Genomic DNA, 21272 nt, shown 5'->3' with positions numbered 1-21272 from the left:
CATGTGTAGATGGTTTCAACTCCTTTGGGTAAATACCAAGGAGCACAATTCCTGGATACTGGATACACTGGATTAGCACGTGTTGTTTTGTAGGAAACTGCCAAACTCTTCCAAAGCGGCTGCACCATTTTGCATCCCACTAGTGATGAGTGAAAGCTGCTGTTCTACCTCCTCACCAGCCCTTCATGTTGCCCATGTTCGGGGTTGTGGCTGTTCCAACAGATGTGTACTGATATGTCTTCGTTATTTTAGTTTGCATTTCCTTGATGACATATAATATGGAGCACATTTTCATAATCATTATTTGCCATCTTTGTATCCTCTTTGGTAAGATGTCTGTTCAGGTTTTTGACCCATTTTTTAAATGGAGTTTTTGCTTATTATTGGGTTTTCAGAGTACTTTGTATATTTAGGATAACAAGCTTTTATGAGAAGTGTCTTCTGCAAATATTTTCTTCCCATCTGTGGTTTATCTTCCCATTCTCTTGACATTGTCTTTTACATAGCAGAAGTTTTTTATTTTAATGAAGTCCAGCTTATCAATTATTTCTTTGACTTCCCTGGTGGCTCAGACGTTAAAAGCGTCTGCCTACAATGTGGGAGGCCTGGATTCGATCCCTGGGTCGGGAAGATCCCCTGGAGAAGGGAACGGCAACCCACTCCAGTATTCTTGCCTGGAAAATCCCATGGACGGAGGAGCCTGGTAGGCTACCGTCCACGGGGTCGCAAAGAGTCAGACACGACTGAGCGACTTCACTTCACTTTCATCGTGTCTTTGATGTTGTAAGTAAAAGGCACCACCAAACCAAGATTGGTTTTGAGTTCTTTTTTGTGATGGGTGTTAAGATACGTGTCTTTTTTTTTTTTTTGCATATGGATCGCCGGTTGTTCTGCAATCATTTCTTGAGGGGGGTAAAAAAGAATACTGTCTTTGCTCCATTGTATTGCCTTTGCTTTTTGGTCAAAGATCAATTGACTGTGTTTATGTGGGTCTTTCTGAGCTCTCTATTCTGTTCCATTGATCTGCTGGGTTGTCACAAAGTTCACTGACCAACGCAGTATTTTGTCTTTTCTTTCACAAATACAATACCACACTGTCTTGATTACTGTAGCTTTTACGGTAAGTCTTGAATTTGGGTAGTGTCAGTCCTCCAACTGTGTTCTGTTTCAGTATTGTGCTAGCTATTCTGAATCTTTTGCCTCTCCATGAAAACTTTAGAATGGGTTTGCTGACAGCCACAAAGTAAGTTGCTAGAATTTTGTTTGGGATTGCACTGAATCTATAGATCAAAATAGGAAGAACTGACATTTTGACAATACTGACTGTCCCTATCAGTGAACGTGGAATATCTTTCCACTTATTCTGATTTTGTTCATCAGAGTTTTCCAGTTTTTCTTGTATAGATCTTCTATATATTCTGTTATAGATTTATAGCTATTTCATTTGTGGGGTGCTAATGTCTCATTCTTTTTGTTAAAGTTCTGTTAAGTTGTAATCAATTCACTCACCATACAACCCATTTAAAGGTACAAGTCAGTGTTTTTTTTTTTTTTTTTAATTCAAAGATATGCCACCATCCCTACAGTCAATTCTAGAACATTTTCCTCACCTCCAGAAGTTTACCTTTCACCTATCCATCTTGATTCTTGAGAAAGTTATTTTTGAAGATACAGAATACTGGTCTAGGAATCACTTTTCCTAGGCACATTGAAGGTATCATTCTACAGGCTTCCCCTGTCAGCCTTACTGCATCGCTTTTGAATGTAATCTGCCTCTCATGATTGGCAAAAGGGGAGGCTCCCCTATTAGACCCCTCCACACTGGGTAGACCCTGAGCTTGCTCTTCTGCCCCACAAGCTCCCAAAGCAGATGAAGCCAGAGGTCCCAGCACACCAGTGGAGCAGTGGTCTCACCATTCTCCTTACTTCTCAAGGGTACCTCTTCATTTAGATTTTGGCCTGATGCTTCTTTACTATCTTGCCAGCACATTGTTCCTTTTAAAAATATTCTACCTGCCACCTTACATTGTTTTCAGTGACATAATCAATATGGCTACTAAACTTGCCATATTACCAGTAAAACAGCATCAGAACAATTTTCATAAATCTGAACAGGTTCAAATAAAATCTAATTTATGAAAACAAGATTTCTACTCAAGAGCTTCTTCTTGGGAACTGATCTCAGAGTGATATGAGGTCTGTGTATTCAGATCCTAAGGGGATTTAGAGTATACATCTAGAGCTTCAGTGGTGAGTTTTGTTGCCCATGTAAGTGAATAAATAGACCTTATATAGGACAAGTGGAACTTTTCTAGTGAAAATCTCATTGCCATTTTTTCCCAAGGACTTAATGACTAAATTATAGTCACAGTAGAATTCGGTCGTGTTGGCTGGCCCACGGCAACTGCCCACTGTTAGCCATACTGCCAGTGGGCCGGGCAGCACAGAAGCAGGTCTGGCAAGGGGATGAGGAAATGTGTGCACAAGTCCAGGGTTAAATTAAACTAATTAAACACACCTAGTTGAAAGTTACAAGTATAGGCAATGTCTTCTCTGTACATTTTTTTCAAAAAGAAAGCTAAAACTCAAACTTTTAGGTTCAAAATTGGACATTTAACTCTATCTACATCATAAGCCTTTCCTTAAGGAGGCAGCTTCTGGCTACTCAACCAGGGTCTTCCCAACCTCTCCTGGCCCATCAGGCTTCTCTTTGCTACACATTCTTTTCTTTCTTTGGTTTTTTATCCCAATGTTAGGATCTTTTTTAACAACAACAAAAATGCATCATATTACAAGTAAAGCTACTCCACCACTATTCCTGGATTGTAGTCCTTTGAGGGGGGTGCTGGGTCACAAATGAAAGTCAAGGATGTTTATTAGTGCTCCTTCTCTCCTTTGCTGAGCCCTGAACTCCAAATTCTGTGTCTCCATACCTTTGAGACTGCCAAAACTTGTGCTCAGCTCTTTAGTCTAGCTGTCTCTCCTTTGAAATCAACAAAGGGAAAAATAGCAACAAAGGACCACCTACTTGAGATTCTATTCTTTCTGCCATTTGATTCATTCAGACTCCAGTCCCTCAGTCATTCTTTGACATCTTCAAACAGTTTTATAAATATTTTGTCTAACGTTTCTTGTTAGCATGGAGTTTGGTCTGAAAAAACCTCATCATTGCTGGAAGAAGAAATTATGCTGAAGAGATTTAAATCAAATCACAGTCATTACATCATTTCATCCATGCGTATTTCAGTTTGTATCTCTGAAAAATGTGGACATGTTCTTAGAATCCCATTTCATGTTCAAATTTCCTAGATTGACTCAGAAATGTCTTTTTATAGTTATTTTGAGTTAAAATGAAAAAGGTCTACAAATTACCTTTGACTGTTTTATCTCTTAAGTCTCTTTTAATCTAGTCTTCTCCTCCTCTGCAACCTTTTTCTCTTCATGCCATGGATCTGCTGAAGATCCTGGGTGATGACGGTTCTGTAAAACTTCCCATATTTTGAATTTAGCTGGTTGCTTTTATTTGTTCCTCTACCAATTGTTTTTCCTGTAAAATGGAATTTTATGGGCTTGATTAAATTTCTTTTTTTGTTGTTGTCAAGGATCCTTTATAGGTGGTACAAAATCTTACTGTGTCAGCTCAGACAGCAGGTAGTGTCTGGCTGTCCCATGTTAGTGATGCTAAGATTGATGACTGGGTTCAGATGGTAACAACCTTACACACTGTAAAAGTTTTCCATCATTCTTTGATCTACTGGTTTCATATAGTGATACATTTTCCATGGATTAGTTATTTCTTCAAGAGTTGCAAAATGCTGATTTTTCTAATTCAGTTATTAGAATTAGATTTCACATTTATCAGCTAAAATTCATACTAATACATTATAGCTACTTGGTTACACTAAAATACAGTTTATATCCATTCTAAAAAAGAGTCCTAACGATAAGTGGTTTTTGCTGCCATACAAATGTTAGAACTGCTACCTGTAGTGAAGAAATGTGACCTGTAATTGCATCATGTGGGAAAACCTCAGCAAGACCAACAACATAGGTCCTGCCATCGGGTGTGTTTTTCTCTATCCCCTTTTAATTTGAGACATTCCAGTTCCCTGACCTGAAGCCTTCTGGGAGAATATAGCAGAAAGATCTTGGTGCTTATGGGTCTTAGTTAAATTAGCATGTGCTGCTGCTTTTCTCTTGCTTGTTTAAACACCTTCCTTCCTATACACTTCACCACGGAAACACCAAGGGAACTTTTTCCTTTCTGGGCCCAGCATCCTGGGCCACATGATTGCTAGCACTATACCCACGAAAAGAAAATTCATAACACCAAACAAGCAGAATGCCTGGGTGAATGAAAATTTTGTTATTATACAGTCTGCTTGTGTTTTTGTGGCAGCATTTTGATTTCTGAATCTTGGAGTCAACTCTGACTGCCAGACCTCAGCGGGTCTCCAGGCCCTATCCAGTCAGCTGTAGAACATCTTTTACGTCAGATCCTTCTCTTCTGTTCTTATTACCACCATCCTGCCTCAGGTCTCTCTGCCTCTAGAGTCTCACCTTCCCACTCAAACTCCTGTTTTAGTCCTTGGGCATCCTTCATTCCTTCTCTGGTTCAGGCCCTCAGCCTGGCCTTGATTCTGTGATTGAAGACCTCTTGCAGGCCTCCTCCCTCATCACTGTCACATGCGGAGAGCTGATGAAAGCTGTGCCTTGGGTAGAGAACTTCTCCCAGCAGGAGTGAGCTTCACCAGTTTTCCTTGGGGTGCTGTTCTGGCAAGTAATCATGATGCTTATTCCATATGTCAGCTGGGAGGCCTCCAGAAACAACCCAGGCACATGCACGGCACCCCTGCCAGAGCTGCAAGGCTGCTCCCTAAATATTTATGTGGAAGTCCCCCTCCCAGACACTTCCTTATCCTCTCCTGAGTAAACTCCACTTCGTTTTTTTTAATATCTTTAAGCAACCAGAGCAGGTCCCTGTCATGGAGTAATTATATGCACCACTTTCTCTGCAACCAAAGATTTTCTTTGCTTCTGCTAACTGACATGACAGACATCCACTTAATAGAATGATGATTAGTATGAAATTACTTTTTGGCCTTTAATTATGTCACATTCATAGCAATAAAATAAAGTTCCAAATCCAGGTGTGCTTTTCAAGGAACGTGTCCGAGGCAATTAAGTACAGGGAAGTGGCGTCCTATACTTAAGCCTTTTGTCCGGGGATCTTAAAATCTTTCCCACACAAGTAGATAATGATGTTCGTTTTGTAAAGGGGAGAGGTGACGTGACTGATCTCTCGGCAGGCTCAGGAGATGCAGGAAAAGCCAGGACCCAGGTGTCACCTTTGTTTCCCTCCGTCCCCTCCCTTTTTAGTTCTTTAAAAGAAACATAGCCAACATTCTATTAATTTAAGTACCTCCCTCTCTTGGGTACTGCTTTCCATTTCTTTAAGAGCCTGAATGAACAAAGTTTCTATATCACATTTCATGTGGGCAAGAGCTGAGGTTCAGGGCTAGGGAATGGTGTGCAGATAGTATACTAATTGGAGAACATATGTGTCTCTTGATAAAGCCACCTCACAGTAGAGCCTAAATGTGGGTTCTATGACGTGTTCATAAATGAAAAGCAGAACCGTGCTTGGCACATGGCAAGCCCCATATAAGTCATGACTTAGGATTACCTTTTGGAGGCCTACAGGCAAGTACCTGTGGTCTCTGGACAGGCAGCATCTGGAATGCACCTTCTCTCAAGCCGCTCAACAGCAAGGATGCATTTCCATCCCCCTCCCCCCCGCCCGACCAAGACAAGCCTTCCCAGATCCCGGGGAGCCCCATTAAAGTCCTCCTGTTCCCCTCCTCCAGGAAACCTTCCCTGATCCCACCAATCATCATAACTCTCCTCTTCGTAACTCCTGTGTCACTTTCTCAGTTTATGCCACACACTTGAACTGACCATTGCTGTGTACGAAGTCATGCTCTATCCTGGGATATTTTTAAACTGTTGTATGAATGTCTGTCTTGTGTCTAATGGGATTATGAGCCTCGAGGGGAAAGATCACATATATACAGTGTACTATCTCCTCCAGCCCTAGGATCGATCTTACTCATACAGCAGGAGCCCAGGAGACTCTCAGGATAAGACGATGTAGGAGGAGGAAGAGGCTGAACTGTTCACATTTTGTTGAATCTAATATAGTAAGTTCTTGTTGAGTCAAGGTGAGATAACACTGGGTCTGAAACATAGTCTGGGTTTTCATGCTTCAGTCCACTGCAACGCTCTGTTCTATTCCGCTGTGTGTGGAAGAGGTCAAGCATGTGCAGAGTTCTTACGTGCAGGACATGGTGGCCAACACAGAGGGGGTGGCTGAATCCAAAGCTCTGGAGTCCAGTGATGATAGAATGAATACATAGGGGCAGTAAGAAAGATGGACTGCGATGAATGATAAACTCTGCAGCTGAGACTCAGAGGACTTTGTGGTTAAAGGAGGCTGTGGGCATATCATTGATTTACTTAACAATTATATACTGAGAGGCCAGCTTCTGGTCCAAGGCTTCCTGGGTGCTGGAGCTTCTCTTGGCGTTCAGTAGAGAGGCATTCCAGTCCTGTCGCTTTCCCTAAATGCAGAAGGCATTCCAGGGAGCAGGAGACCAGCAGTGAGCTTCCTCCTTCAGCATCGTGTTCTCAAGGCTGCAAAGCTGATTCTGCTTAGTGGCTCGTTGACATCCACAGCCAGCGTTCGCTCCCACTTTTGTATTCTCCTGATGAAATGCTGACTGCATGGGTGAGAGCTACTCACACTGCTTGCCGTTTGTTTTCTTCCAGGATTTTTTACCCAGGAAACCATCCCGTCAGAGGTGTGCAGATAATGAAAGTTGGCAAACTGCAGTTACACCAAGGCATGTTTCCCCAAGCGATGAAGAATCTGAGGCTGGTGAGTGTGCCAAAATCGCATGCAGTTCTTTCTGTTGGTAGGCCTCTTCCTTTTGATTTCTATCAACTCTATACCAGTGTGCAGACACATGCATTAATACACACACATGCCCATAAATGTTTAAAAAAAAATCATTGGCGTGTTTGCCAATGTCTATGGTATGAACATGCCCACTGTCACTGGTTTTAAACTACTAAAGTCAAATCAACCAGTTCACAAAACTCAGAAAAAGTAACAATTAACTCTTATTAACTGGTGCAAACTGACCTCAGACACCCCTGTACCCATCTGTCTCCATGCCTCCCCACCCTCGGCCCACAGAACCGAGTCTAAATCTGCAGACCCTTGACCACCTGTCTGGGGACCACCTTCATAGCCTCCTCACCTCCAGCCTCCCTTCCCACCTCCACACATTACAGACAGTGTACACGGAGACACTCACCAGTGCCCAAGGCATGCTCACACTTAGGTCCTTTCAAAGCTGTTTCCTCAGGCTTGGTATAACTCTCCTGACCCTTTAAAGCCCGCTGGAATGCTGTCTGCTCCCTGACCTTCTGCAGCCTGCTCACTCTGTCAGCTGAGTCCTCACCACACAGCAGCACAAATGCCTGAGGCCCCTCCCCTCAGGATACTGCAAGGTCTCTGCTTGATGCTGAGCTGGTTTCAAAATAGCCACAAAGAACATGAGACTCAGGAAGTGTTCACTGTTGGAAGAAGAAGGGAGCGGTCAGTACAATCCTTGCAATAAGTGCAGAGACCAAGTGGGAGAACTGGGTTCATGTTGGGATGCGATGTAAAGGATGACACCTGTGCTCACCCTCTCAAGGCGCCTCCGCTGCCACCAAGGCCCAGGGCTCTATGCTGTCCTGACCGCTCCACTCTGGCAGAGCTTCCAAAAGGAGAGCTCATGTGCTCCTCTGGTCCAGGCACTGGACTGGTGGCTTGTACGGAGAACTGGTGTGTGGGGCTTCAGGGGCAGCACCTTCCCGAGGTCCTCTGGGCCATGATGCCCTTGTCTGCAGAAGAATGGAGAGACTCGGGCCCTGAAATGGGATCTCTCGGGGAGTGTCTAGGGGCTGATTATCCACATTTAGACGAGAAAAATAACAAACGCCTATGGAATACTTTCCATGTCATCATGTTATCCTGCCGCTGGCCTTACAAATAGCTGAGAAAGACAAAGGAGAAAAGGAAAGATACCCAACTGTGAATGCAGAGTTCCAGAGAATAGCAAGAAGAAAGCCTTCAGAAGTGAACAATCCAAAGAAATAGAGGGAAGACTGGAGATCTCATCAAGAAAATTAGAGACACCAAGGGAAGATTTCATGCAAAGATGGGCACAATAAAGCAAAGAAATGGCAAGGACCAAACAGAAAGAGATGAGACTAAGAAGAGGTGGCACGAGTACACAGAACTGTACAAAAAAGATCTTAATGACAGATAACCATGATGGTGTGATCACTCACCTAGAGCCAGGCATCCCGAAGTGTGAGGTCAAGCAGGCCTTAGGAAGCACTACTACAAACAAAGCTAGTGGAGATGATAGAATTCCAGCTGAGCTATTTCAAATCCTAAAAGATGACGCTGTTCACGTGCCTCACTCAATATGGCAGGAAATTTGGAAAACTCAGCAGTGGCCACAGGACTGGACAAGGTCAGTTTTCATTCCAGTCCCAAAGAAGGGCAATGCCAAAGAATGTTCAAATTACCACACAACTGTGCTCATTTCACACACTATCAAGGTAACACTCAAAATTCTCCAAGCCAGGCTTGGAGAAACAGTATGTGAACTGAGAACTTCCAGATGTTCAAGTTGGATTTAGAAAAGCCAGAGGAACCACAGAACAAATTGTCAACATCTATCAAGGAAATTCCCAAAAAACATCTACTTCTGCCTCACTGACTATACCAAAGCCTTTGACTGTGTGGATCACTACAAACTGTGGAAAACTCTTAAAAGAGATGGGAGTACCAAACCACCTTACCTGCCTCCTAAGAAACCTGTATGCAGGACAAGAAGCGATAGTTAGAACTGGGCACGAAACAATGGACTGTTCCAAAATTGGGAAAGGAGTATGACAAGGCTGTATATTGTCACCCTGCTGGTTTAACTTCTGTTTAGAGTACATCATGTGAAATGGTGGGCTGGATAAATCACAAGCTGGAATTAAGATTGCCAGGAGAAATAGCAATAACCTCAGATATGCAGATAACACCACTCTAATGGCAGAAATCGAAGAGGAACTAAAGAGCTTCTTGATGAATGTGGAAGAGAAGAGTGAAAAAGCTGGTTTAAATCTCAACATTCAAAAAACAAAGATCATGGCATTCAGTCCCATCACTTCATGGCAAATAGATGGGGAAAAAATGGAAATAGTGACAGACTTTATTTTCTTGGGCTCCAAAATCACTACAGTTGGTAACTGCAGCCACGAAATTAAAAGACACTTGCTCTTTAGAAGAAAAGTTATGACAAACCTAGACAGCATATTAAAAAGCAGAGATATCACTTTGCTGCAAAAAGGTCTGTCCATATAGTCAAACTATGGTTTTTCCAGTAGTTATGTATGGATGTGAGAGTTAGACCATAAAGAAGGCTGAGTGCCTAAGAATTGATGCTTTCAAACTGTGGTGCTGGTGAAGACTCTTGAGGGTCCCTTGGACAGCAAGGAGATCAAACCAGTCCGTCCTAAAGGAAATCAGTCCTGAATATTCATTGGAAGGACTGATGCTGAAGCTGAAACTCCAATCCTTTGGCTACCTGATGGGAAGAGCAGACTCACTGGGAAAGACCATGATGCTGGGAAAGATTGAGGGCAGGAGGAGAAGAGGGCGACAGAGGATGAGATGGTTGGATGGCATCACTGACTCAGCAGACATAAGTTTGGGTAAACCCAAGAAAACAGCGAAGGACAGGGAAGCTGGTCATGCTGCAGTTCACTGCAGACACAACTTAGTGACTGAGCAAGAACAACAAAGGGATACTCAAAAGTGACATTCCCTTATGCTGGTGGTTGTTGAATACCAGCCCTGTTGTCTTTTCCCAATCTCTAAGTGACGTAAACAGGAAGAATCCTAGGATTCCTGAAGGCACTCATCACTTCCTATTTCGTTCACCTGGTCTGACATCTTTACCCAGACTGACAGAAGAACACTGGAAGGTTCCTGCAGTTTCAGAAGAACTTTGCTCTGGTGAATGGTGGTCAGTCAGTCAAATCAACTGGGCAGAAAACGCTTATTGAGGATCTACCATATGAATGTTCTCCCACAAAAACATTCTGGAGGAAATTTTCCAAGGGTCACCTCCAAGTAGGTAATCTACAGGTAATCAAATTAATCCTTTATGTTGTATGGGACTGCTGCTAAGTCACTTCAGTCGTGTCCGACTCTGTGTGACCCCAGAGACAGCAGCCCACCAGGCTCCCCCGTCCCTGGGATTCTCCAGGCAAGAACACTGGAGTGGGTTGCCATTTCCTTCTCCAATGCATGAAAGTGAAAAGTGAAAGTGAAGTCACTCAGTCGTGTCCGACTCTTCGCAACCCCACGGATTGCAGCCCACCAGTCTCCTCCGCCCATGGGATTTTCCAGGCAAGAGTACTGGAATGGGGTGCCATTGCCTTCTCCTGTATGGAACTAGAAAGTATTAATACTGCTCATGTGTACATGAATGCTCATGACGGCCATCTGAGGCCAGTGGGCCGGGCATTTTCATGGCCATTTGAAAACCAAAGGAGCTAAGGCTTAGAGTCCCACTGAGGCAGTGCCAGGTCTAGTTTGTCCAATTTAATCTAACACATTAGATTAGACCTGTGCTGGCCATTTACTAGCAGAGTAAGATTCTGTTCACCCAATTCCAGCATGCAGTAGGGGTTGTCCCCCATCAACAAACATCTCTCAGACACCAGCTGGGTGTCCCACAAGTCAACTCAACTCTGACACTATCTACCTGGAGGTGGCATCAGATTCCACAGCCCACAAGATCCTCTTCCACTTCAGATGCCACTCACAAGCCCAGACTGTCACATAGGCTTCAGACTGACTGGCTACAGCTTGAGGGTTCCCAGGATCCCACCATGGCCTTGATTAGTTTGCCAGAGCAGCTCATAGGACTCCAAGAAACATTTTACTTACTAGATCACCTATTTATTATAAAAGGCTATACATCAGGAGCAGCCAGACGGAAAGGATGCATACAGGGCAGGGCACTGGGAGAGGGCATGGAGGTGCCAGGCCCGTTCCGAATATACCACTTTCCTCAATTCTCCATGTGTTCACCAACCCGGAAGCTTTCAAATTCTATCCTTTAGAGTTTTTATGAAGACTTCATTACAGACTCATGATTGATTAAATCATTGGTCACTAGTGACTGATTCAACCTCCAGCTCCTCTTCCCTCAGAGATCAGGGGTTGGACTGAAAGTTCCAACCTTTTAATCACATGGTTATCCTAGCAACCAGCCCCCACATTTAGGTGCTTCTAAAAGTCATCTTATTAAAATAACAAGAGACACCCTGATCATTCTCATCACTTAGGAACTTCCAAGGGTTTTAGGAGCTCAGTACCAGAAACAGGGATGAAGACCAAGTGTATATTTATTATATATCACAGTGTTACACAGAGGGATGGCCCACACACATCCATCTTTTTGCAAGTTCACAGGACCTGAGTCTAGAAGCAGGTCAGTTTCATTCAGCAGAAAGACTCTCCTCCTGAGGTTTCTCAGGGTTCAGGTGACCCAGAGAAAGGAAAAGAAAGATATATACTTGCCGTTTAAAATTTATGTTCTTGGACTTCCCTGGTGGCACAGTGGATAAGAATCTGCCTGCCAACACAGGGGACACGGGTTTGATCCCTGATCTGGGAAGATCTTGCATACTATAGAGCAACAAAGCCCATGTGCCACAACTTCTGAGCCTATGCTCTAGGGCCCATAAGCCACAGTTACTTAACCTGTGAGATGGAACTATTGAAGGCTGTGAGCCTAGAGACTGCTCCCAAACAGGAGAGGCCACTGTAATGGTAAGCCTGAGCACTGCAACGAAGAGTAGTCCCCACTCTCTGCAACTAGAGAAAGCCCGTGCACAGCAATGAAGACCTAGTGAAACCAAAATAAATAAATATTTTTTTAAAATAAAAATAAACTGATGTTCTTTTTAGACTGGCACCCCTAGATATTCTTTCTTAGAAACTCTGGAAATAATAGGATGGAAGAAAGAGTTTGAATAACGGTTCCAAAGGCTGAGTTTGGAACAAAAATGAGAAAAGCTTCAGAAACAAAAATGCGTTACAGATTCAATTAGGCCCAGCCTCCTCCAGGAAAGGAATCCATTTAGCCCAGCTCTGATTTGGTTTAGGCCCCCATCTCCACTGGGCTCAGCTGAAATTCTTGTGATTGCTGCCATAGGACAGCCCTGGGGTCCCTTCACAGTACCCCCCTGCTGCTTTGTCCTGTCTCTAATCTATTTTCATTTCTTTCCATTTATTTCTAAGAAGAATTTTGTTAGTCACTAATTTGACTTCTTAGACCTTAAGGGCAACCGTCCTCATCTGGGCTGTCTTATCAGGGAGCCTGCTTCTTTCCTGTGAGCTCTGCACACTGCCAACTCCCTCACCCTGGCTTTGTTAGCAGTACCTTGTTAACTGAAGTCAGAAAGAAAAAGCAGACTTCATCCCCCTCAATAGCCACTTTTATTGAGATGTAAATTACACTGTAGTGCTTTTCCTCTTCTCATTTCGTATGTTAAAGCATTTTGAGGATCTTTTAAGCTTTTCCTGGACCTGAATAGGGAGCCCAGGCTCAGTCCCACACAGAGCTCCTCTCACACCCACACAGTTATGCGCTATTTCAGCACATTCAAGGAAAGCGCCAAGCACAAGCTGGTGTGTGTCTACTCCAGCCTGCACCCTGATTTCAAGTCCTCCTCCTTAAATGGATGATTTAGAGCCTACACATCTATTGTTCCCATTTCTTAATCTGCTACAATGATTCTTAACCCCTCTGGTCATGTTCTTACTTATGAGTTGTGTGAGAACCACTGACTCACCAGAGAAAATGTACACACATAAAACATTTTATAGAGAGAGAGAGAGTGGGGAAAGGGGATATAGGGACCACCTGAAGACTCCATGGACTTTCTCTAGGCCAGCAGTCTCTAGGTTAAAAAATCTCTTCTCTAAGTGTGTATCATCACACATGTAGACAGACAGAAGGGAGACGGGAAGGAAAAGAAGGTGTGCAGAGGTGTGCCATAATCATTACTGATGCCTTCAAAGAGGAGTTTGATAGTCTCTGACTCTGGTACTTATGACAGGCCCCTACTAACCTGAAATAGGGAACAACAGTTTCAAGAGTATGTTTCTGAACCAAGAAAGGAGAAGATGAGAGAATGATCCTAAAATGAGAGCATAGTGATTAAGTTACATTAAAGGAAACAAATAGAAATTTACCTATCAGAAAGTGTAATCCCAGCAGTGACAAGGAGCCAAGCGAGGAACCTGGACTTGTACCTCTACCAGGCAGTAACAAGGTATCATCCACCATACTCCTGTTGGAGCAATGGTGGAGAAAGCCAGCTAAAACAGAAAGTTGACATAAAATTCAGAATCTCCATGTCATACCCAAAATGTCCAGGTTTCAGTTGAAAATCACTCACCATAGGAAAGACGAAGATTTTAATCTTGATGAAAAAAAAAGACAATCAATAGATGCCAACTCAGAGATAATAGATTTTAGACTGATAAAGATTTAAAGCCCATGATAAATATGCTTAAATAGTAATTACAAAAATCCTTAAAACAAAAAATAGAATACTACTGCAAAGAAATTAACACAGAAGAAGCAAACAGAAATTTAAAAGCTGATAAATACACTGCCAAAATAAACAGACTGGAGCTTAACAACAGAACGGAAAGAAGAATGAGTTAATGAACTTGAAGACAGAGCAATATAAGCTGTCCAATTGAAAAAACAGAGATAAAACGACTAAGAAATTCAGCAAAGCGGGAGGATATAAATTAACATACAAAAGTCAGCAGTGTTTAATAACACTGAGAGGGAACAATGCCAAAAGAAAATTAAGAAAACAGTTCTACTTGTAATTGCATCTAACCACTTCAGCATTCTTGCCTTGAGAACCACATGAACAGTATGAGAGGCAAAAAGATATGACACTGAAAGATGAACCACCCCCCAGCCCCGCCCCGGTTAATAGGTGTTTCACATGCAGCTGGAGAAGAGCAGAGAAATAGCTCCAGAAGGAATGAAGAGGCTGAGCAAAAGCAGAAATGACACCCAGTTGTGGATGTGTCTGGTGGTGAAAGTAAACTCAGATGCTGTAAAGAACGATATTGCATACAAATCTGGAATGTTAGGTCCATGAATCAAGGTAAATTGAAAGTGGTCAAACAGGAGATGGGAAAGGTGAACATGGACATTTCAGGAATCAGTGAACTAAAATGGATGGGAATGGGTGAATTTAATTCAGGTGACCATTATTACTACTACTGTGGGCAAGAATACCTTAGAAGAAATGGAGTGGCCCTCACAATCAACAAGAGAGTCCAAAATGCAGTACTTGGGTGCAATCTCAAAAACATCAGAATGATCTCGGTTCATTTCCAAGGCAGACCATTCAACATCAAGGTAATCCAAGTCTATGCTCCAACCAGTAATGCTGAAGAAGCTGAAGTTGAACAGTTCTATGAAGACTTACCAGACCTTCCAGAACACCAAAAAAGATGTCCTTTTCATCATAGGGGACTGGAATGCAAAAGTAGGAAAGCGAGAGATAACTAGAGTAACAGGCAAGTTTGGCCTTGGAGTACAAAATGAAGCAGGGCAAAGGCTAACAGAGTTTTGCCAAGAGAAGGCACTGGTCATAGCAAACAACTTTTTCCAATGACAAAAGAGACGACTCTACACATGGACATCACCAGATGGTCAATGCCAAAATCAGACTGATTATATACTTTGCAGCTGAAGATGGAAAAGCTCTATACAGTCAGCAAAAACAATACCGGGAGCTGACTGTGGCTCAGATCATGAACTCCTTATTTCAAAATTCAGACTTAAATTGAAGGAAGTAGGGAAAACCACTAGGCCATTCAGGTGTAACATAAATCAAATCCCTTATGATTATACAGTGGAAGTGACAAATAGATTCAAGGAACTAGATCTGATAGAGTGCCTGAAGAACTATGTTTGGAGGTTTCTAACACTGTACAGGAGGTGGTGATCAAAACCATTGCCAAGAAAAAGAAATGCAAGAAGGCAAAATGGTTGTCTGAGGAGGCTTTACAAATAGCTGAGAAAAGGAGAAAAAAGGAAAGGTGCACCCATCTGAATGCAGAGTTCCAAAGAACAGCAAGGAGAGATAAGAAAACCTTCTTAAGTGAACAATGCAAAGAAATAGAGCAAAGCAATAGAATGGGAAAGACTAGAGATCTCTTCAAGAAAATTAGACATACCAAGGGAACATTTCATACAAAGATGGGCACAATAAAGGACATGAAAGGTATTAACCTACTAGAAGCAGAAGATATTAAGAAGAGGTGGCAAGAATACACAGAACTATACAAAAAAGGTCTTAATCACCCAGACAACCATGATGGTGTGGTCATGCACCTAGAGCCAGACATCCTTGTGTGTGAAGCCAAGTGGGTCTTAGGATGCATTACTACGAATGAAGCCAGAGGAGGTGATGGAATTCCAGCTGAGCTAGTTCAAATCCTAAACGATGATGCTGTAAAAGTGCTGTACTCAATATGGAAGCAAATTTGGAAAACTCAGCAGTTGCCACAGGATGGGAAAAGGTCAGTTTTCATTCTAATTCCAAACAATGTTCAAATTACCATACAACTGCACTCATTTCACATGCTAGCAAGGTAATGCTCAAAATCCTTCAAGCTAGGCTTCAACAGTACATGAACCAAGAACTTCCACATGTACAAGATGGATTTAGAAAAGGCAGAGGAACCACAGATCAAATCACCAACATCCACTGGATCATAGAAAAAGCAAGAAAATTCCAGAAAAAACATCTACTTCTGATTTACTGACTACGCTAAAGTCTTTGACTATGTGGATCACTACAAAGTGTGGAAAATTCTTAGAGAGATGGGAATAGCAGACCACCTTAGCTGCCTCCTGAGAAACCTGTATGCAGGTCAAGAAGCAACAGCTGGAATCGGACATGGAACAATGAACTGGTTCAAAATTCGGAACGGAGTACATCAAGGCTGTATTTTTGTCACCCTGCTTATTTAACTTACATGCAGAATACATCATGAGAGATGCCAAGCTGGAGGAATCACAAGCTGGAATCAAGATTGTTGGCAGAAATATCAATAACCTTAGATATGCAGATGACACCACCCTAATGGCAGAAAGTGAAGAGGAACTAAAGAGCCTCTTGATGAAAGTGAAAGAGGAGAGTGAAAAAGATGGCTAAAACTCAACATTCAAAAAACTAAGATCATGGCATCCAGTCCCATAATTTCATGGCAAACAGATGGGGAAACAATGGAAACAGTGACAGACATTATTTTCTTTTTTTTTTTTTCATTATTTTCTTGGGCTCCAAAATCACTGCAGATGGTGACAACAGCCACAAAATTAAAAGATGGTTGCTCCTTGGAAGATAAGCTATAACAGACCTAGACAGCATATTATAAAAGCAGAAACATAACTTTGCTGACAAAGGTCTGTATAGTCAAAGCTATCATTTTTCCAGCAGTCATGTACGGATATGAGAGTTGAACCATAAAGAAGGCTGAGCACTGAAGAATTGATGCTTTTGAACTGTGGTGCTGGAGGAGACTCAAGAGTCCCTTGGACATCAAGGAGAGCCAACCAGTCAATCCTAAAGGAAATCAATCCTGAATATTCACTGGAAGGACTGATTTTGAAGCTCCAATACTTTGGCCGCTAGATGCAAAGAACTGACTCACAGAAAAGACCCCGAGGCTGGGAAAGAATGAAGGCAGGAGGAGAAGGGGGTGAAAGAGGATGACATGGCTGGATGGCATCATCGACTCAATGGACATGAGTTTGAGCAAAGTCTGGGAGATAGTGAAGGACAGGGAAGCCTGGCATGCTGCAGTCCATGGTTTCGCAAAGAGTGAGACATGACTGGGTGATGGAACATCAACAGTAAACAAAATATACTGAAGAATTAACCAAGGATGTAGGAGACTATACACTGAAAAGTACAAAACACTGCTGAAAAAAATAAGACATAAACAGAAAACATCCCATGTTCATGATCGAAAGACTTATTACTGTTAAGATTTAATAGTACCTAAAGCAACCTATAGTTTCAGTGAAATCTCTTGTCAAAAACCCAATGACATTTTTTTTTTTTAGAAATGGAAAGGTCCATCCTAAAATTCATATGAAAGCTCAAGGAACCCTAACAGCATAACAATTTTGAAAAACAAAGTTGGAGGATTCATACTTTATGACTTTGAAATTTACTGTAGGACTGCAGTAATCGAAACAAGGTGGGACCGGGATAGACAGCCATAAAGGCCAACGGGATACACTAGAGCTGAGAAATACACTCTCGTGTATATGTCAAATGACTGTTGACAAGAGTGACAAGACTACTCAATGCAGCATGGACAGTCTAGTCAACAAATGGTGCTGGGGAAACTGGATATCCACGTGCAAAAAAATGAAGATAGATCCTCACCTAATACTATATTAAAAAGAGTGATGCGTGGGTTAGACTTAGTATAAGAGCTAAAACTACAAAACTCTTAGAAGAATACACAGAGAAAAAGCTTCATGGTAACTGAATTTGGCAATGGTTTCTTTGAATATGGCACCAAAAGCACAGGCAACAAAGAAAAAATAGACAAGTTGAATTTCATCAACATTAAAAATGTGCACCAAAAGACAAAATCAGCAGAGTAAATAGTAAAAATCAACAGGCAACCCATAGAATGGAATAAAACATTTGCAAATCACATTTCTGGTACGTGGTTAATATCCAGAATACATAGAGAATGCCTAAATTTCAACATCAAAACAGTGCAGTTCAAAAACGGGCAAAGGATTTGAATAGCCATTTCTCCAAAAAACATATACAACCAGCCAAAAAGCACATAAAAAATAAGCTTACTATCACTAATCATTAGGGAAATGCAAACCAGAATCAATGAGATACTACTTTTCACCCACTAGGATAGCTATTATTAGAAAAGAAAGAAGCACACAGAAGAGAAACAAGTATTGGTACAGATGTGGAAAAACTGGAACCCTTGCATATTACTGACAGGACTACAAAATGGAAAAGCCACTGTGGAAAACAGTATAACAGTTCCTAAAAAATGTGAAACATAGAATGACTATTTGATCCAGCAATTACACCTCTGGTTATATACACAAAAGTATTGAAAGCAGGGACTTCAACAGATATTTGTACACCAGTGTTCATAGCAAGCATTATTAACAACAGCTAAAAGGTGGAAAAACCTAAATGTCCATGGAAGATGAGTAGTTTAAAGCTGGAATATACATATTATGAGATATTATTCAGCCTTAAAAGTGAAACTACATGGATGAAACTTGTTGAACATTGCGTGCATGCTAAGTCGCTTCAGTCATGTCTGACTCTTTGCAACCCCATGGACTGTAGCCCACCAGGCTCCTCTGTCCATGAGATTCTCCAGGCAAGAATACTTTAGTTGGTTGCCATGCCCTTCTCTAGGGGATCTTCCTGACCCAGGAGTCAAATCTGTGTCTCCTGTAGCTCCTGCATTGCAGGCAGATCCTTTACTGCTGAGCCACCAGGGAAGCCCCAAGTGAAGTAAGCCACTCACAAGAAGACAAATGTTGTATGATTCCATTGATATGAGGTACCCAGAGTAGTCAAAAACAGAGACAGAAAGTAGAAGAGTGGTACCAAGGGATTGAGAGAGAAAGGAATGGAGAATTCTTGTTTAGCGGGTATACAGCTTCAGTCTGGAATAATGCAGAAGTTCTAGGTATGGATAGTGGTGGTGGTTGCACAACAATGAGAATGTAATTAATGCCACTGAAAATAAAATATCTACCTGCAGATTCAAGAAGCTAAGTGAATCCAAATAAGAAAAATCCAAGACAATGCACATCAAGGCATTCTAGTCAAACTTCTGAAAACTATAAAGACAACAGTATCTTAAAAGCAGCAAGAGAAAAATGATACCTTGCCTATAGGAGAAAAACAATTTGAGTTACAGTGGCTTTCTCATTAGAAACCACGGAGGCCAAATGTACAGTGGCACATTTTTCAAAGACTGAAAGAAAAGAACTGTTAAGCCAAAAACCTGCATTCAGCAAAATAGCCTTCAAGAGTTAAGGGGAAATCAAAACATTCTCAGATAAAGGAAAACTAAGGGAATTTGTCACCAGCAGATCGCTTCTAAAAGAATTGCTAAAGCATTTCTCTAAACAGAACGGAAGTAATAAAAGCAGCAATCTTTGAACATCAGGAAGAAAGAACATGGTCAGCAAAAATAAGGGTAAATTAAATAGACTTTTGTTCTCCTAAGTTTTTTAGCTAATCTTTGACAGTTGAAACAAAATGTATAACACTATCTTCTGTGGTTCTAAATGTATATAGTGGAAATGTTTAGGACAATTATATTCAAAATCAGATCAGATCAGATCAGTCGCTCAGTCGTGTCCGACTCTTTGCGACCCCATGAATCGTAGCACGTCAGGCCTCCCTGTCCAACACCAACTCCCGGAGTTCACTCAGACTCACGTCCATTGAGTCAGTGATGCCATCCAGCCATCTCATTCTCTGTCGTCCCCCTCTCCTCTTGCCCCCAATCCCTCCCAGCATCAGAGTCTTTTCCAATGAGTCAACTCTTCACATGAGGTGGCCAAAGTACTGGAGTTTCAGCTTTAGCATCATTCCTTCCAAAGAAATCCCAGGGCTGATCTCCTTCAGAATGGACTGGTTGGATCTCTTTGCAGTCCAAGGGACTCTCAAGAGTCTTCTCCAACACCACAGTCCAAAAGCATCAATTCTTCGGCGCTCAGCCTTCTTCACAGTCCAACTCTCACATCCATACATGACTACAGGAAAAACCATAGCCTTGACTAGACGGACCTTTGTTGGCAAAAATGTCTCTGCTTTTGAATATGCTATCTAGGTTGGTCATCACTTTCCTTCCAAGGAGTAAGCGTCTTTTAATTTCATGGCTGCAGTCACCACCTGCAGTGATTTTGGAGCCCAGAAAAATAAAGTCTGACACTGTTTCCCCATCTATTCCCCATGAAGTGATGGGACCAGATGCCACGATCTTTGTTTTCTGAATGTTGAGCTTTAAGCCAACTTTTTCACTCTCCACTTTCACTTTCATCAAGAGGCTTTTTAGTTCCTCTTCACTTTCTGCCATAAGGGTGGTGTCATCTGCATACCTGAGGTTACTGATATTTCTCCCGGCAGTCTTGATTCCAGCTTGTGTTTCGGGGAGGGTAAAAGACATAAAGGGAGGTAAGGTTTCTTGAACTGGTAAAATGAGGACACCAGTAGAAGTGTGAAGAGATACCATACACAACTGAATATGTCTCTATTTGTGTATGTATGTGTCTCATTGCAAACGACCCTGATGCTGGAAAAGACTGAAGGCAAAAGGAGAAGATGGAAGGATGAGATGAGATGGTCAGTTAGCATCACCAACTCAACGGACGTGAATTTGAGCAAACTCCAGGAGATAGGGGAGGACAGAGGAGCCAGGCATGCTGCAGTCCATGCGGTTGCAAAGAGTCAGACACAACTTAGCAACTGAACAATAACAACGTCTGTGTCTATATATAAGACCTAGAGTAACCATTTTAAAATCTACACAAATACACTCAAAAACATTACAGAATAGAATTCTTTTAAAAAGTTAGCTGTCCACTGGAAATGAAAGAAAGAAAATAAAAGCAAAAAAAAAAAACCAAAAACAAAAATAGACATAAATTTTTCTAAATGGCAAACTTAAAACCCTAATATATGAATGACATTATGTAAGTGATCTATGTAAGAAGTGTAAATTTCTTGTCTAAAATATACTAAATGACAGGGATTATTAGAATGGATTTTTAATGATCCAACTACATGCTGTCTATAGGAAACTCACTTTAAATATAGCGATACAGGGAGGTTGAAAGTAAAAGGATGGAAAAAGATATACCATGAAAGCACAACTCATCAAAAAAAAGCTGAAATGGCTATATTAATATCAGATGAAGTAGACTTCATAGCAAAGAAAATGATGCTAGAGACAGAGAAGGATATTAAATTTTGGAAAAGGAGGTCAATTTATCAAGGAAACATATTAAAAGCAATCCTATGTG

The 21272-nt window shown here is 41.8% G+C and overlaps 1 protein-coding gene and 1 long non-coding RNA gene across 21 annotated transcripts in view; one reads left to right on the top strand and one right to left on the bottom strand.

The window, feature by feature from the left end:
• The window catches only part of LOC147356790 (uncharacterized), a 64625-nt gene that overhangs the window by 2102 nt on the left and 41251 nt on the right, over positions 1 to 21272 (bottom strand). Inside the window, exons 3-5 of one of the 2 annotated variants that reach the window (XR_015143524.1) lie at positions 7755 to 7953; positions 7380 to 7641; positions 5091 to 7005 (exon numbers count right to left, since the gene is read on the bottom strand). This is a non-coding gene — a long non-coding RNA (uncharacterized LOC147356790). Of the gene's footprint in view, positions 1 to 5090; positions 7006 to 7379; positions 7642 to 7754; positions 7954 to 21272 lie in introns of those variants that run through there. The other variant, XR_015143525.1, reaches the window with a different exon arrangement.
• Positions 1 to 21272, top strand: part of SMYD3 (SET and MYND domain containing 3) — a 745976-nt gene that overhangs the window by 716284 nt on the left and 8420 nt on the right. For 7 of the 19 annotated variants that reach the window (XM_086344956.1, XM_086344950.1, XM_086344974.1 and 4 more), the window contains 3 exons: positions 6092 to 6200; positions 6829 to 6937; positions 8106 to 13742. In XM_086344956.1, the coding sequence (XP_086201082.1) occupies positions 6092 to 6200; positions 6829 to 6937; positions 8106 to 8209 (322 nt within the window). In that variant the 3' untranslated portion in view covers positions 8210 to 13742. Of the gene's footprint in view, positions 1 to 93; positions 293 to 6091; positions 6201 to 6828; positions 6938 to 7418; positions 7598 to 8105; positions 13743 to 21272 lie in introns of those variants that run through there. The other 12 variants (XM_086344954.1, XM_086344976.1, XM_086344977.1 and 9 more) reach the window with 8 other exon arrangements.

Source organism: Bos grunniens, chromosome 16 (genome assembly GCF_055505025.1).
Source record: "Bos grunniens cultivar Pamir isolate PY7600 chromosome 16, Bosgru_T2T1.0, whole genome shotgun sequence".
Classification (NCBI taxonomy): Eukaryota; Metazoa; Chordata; class Mammalia; order Artiodactyla; family Bovidae; genus Bos; species Bos grunniens.
The sequence above is the reverse complement of the archived record's forward strand: the minus strand, read 5'-3'. Positions and strand labels throughout refer to the sequence as shown.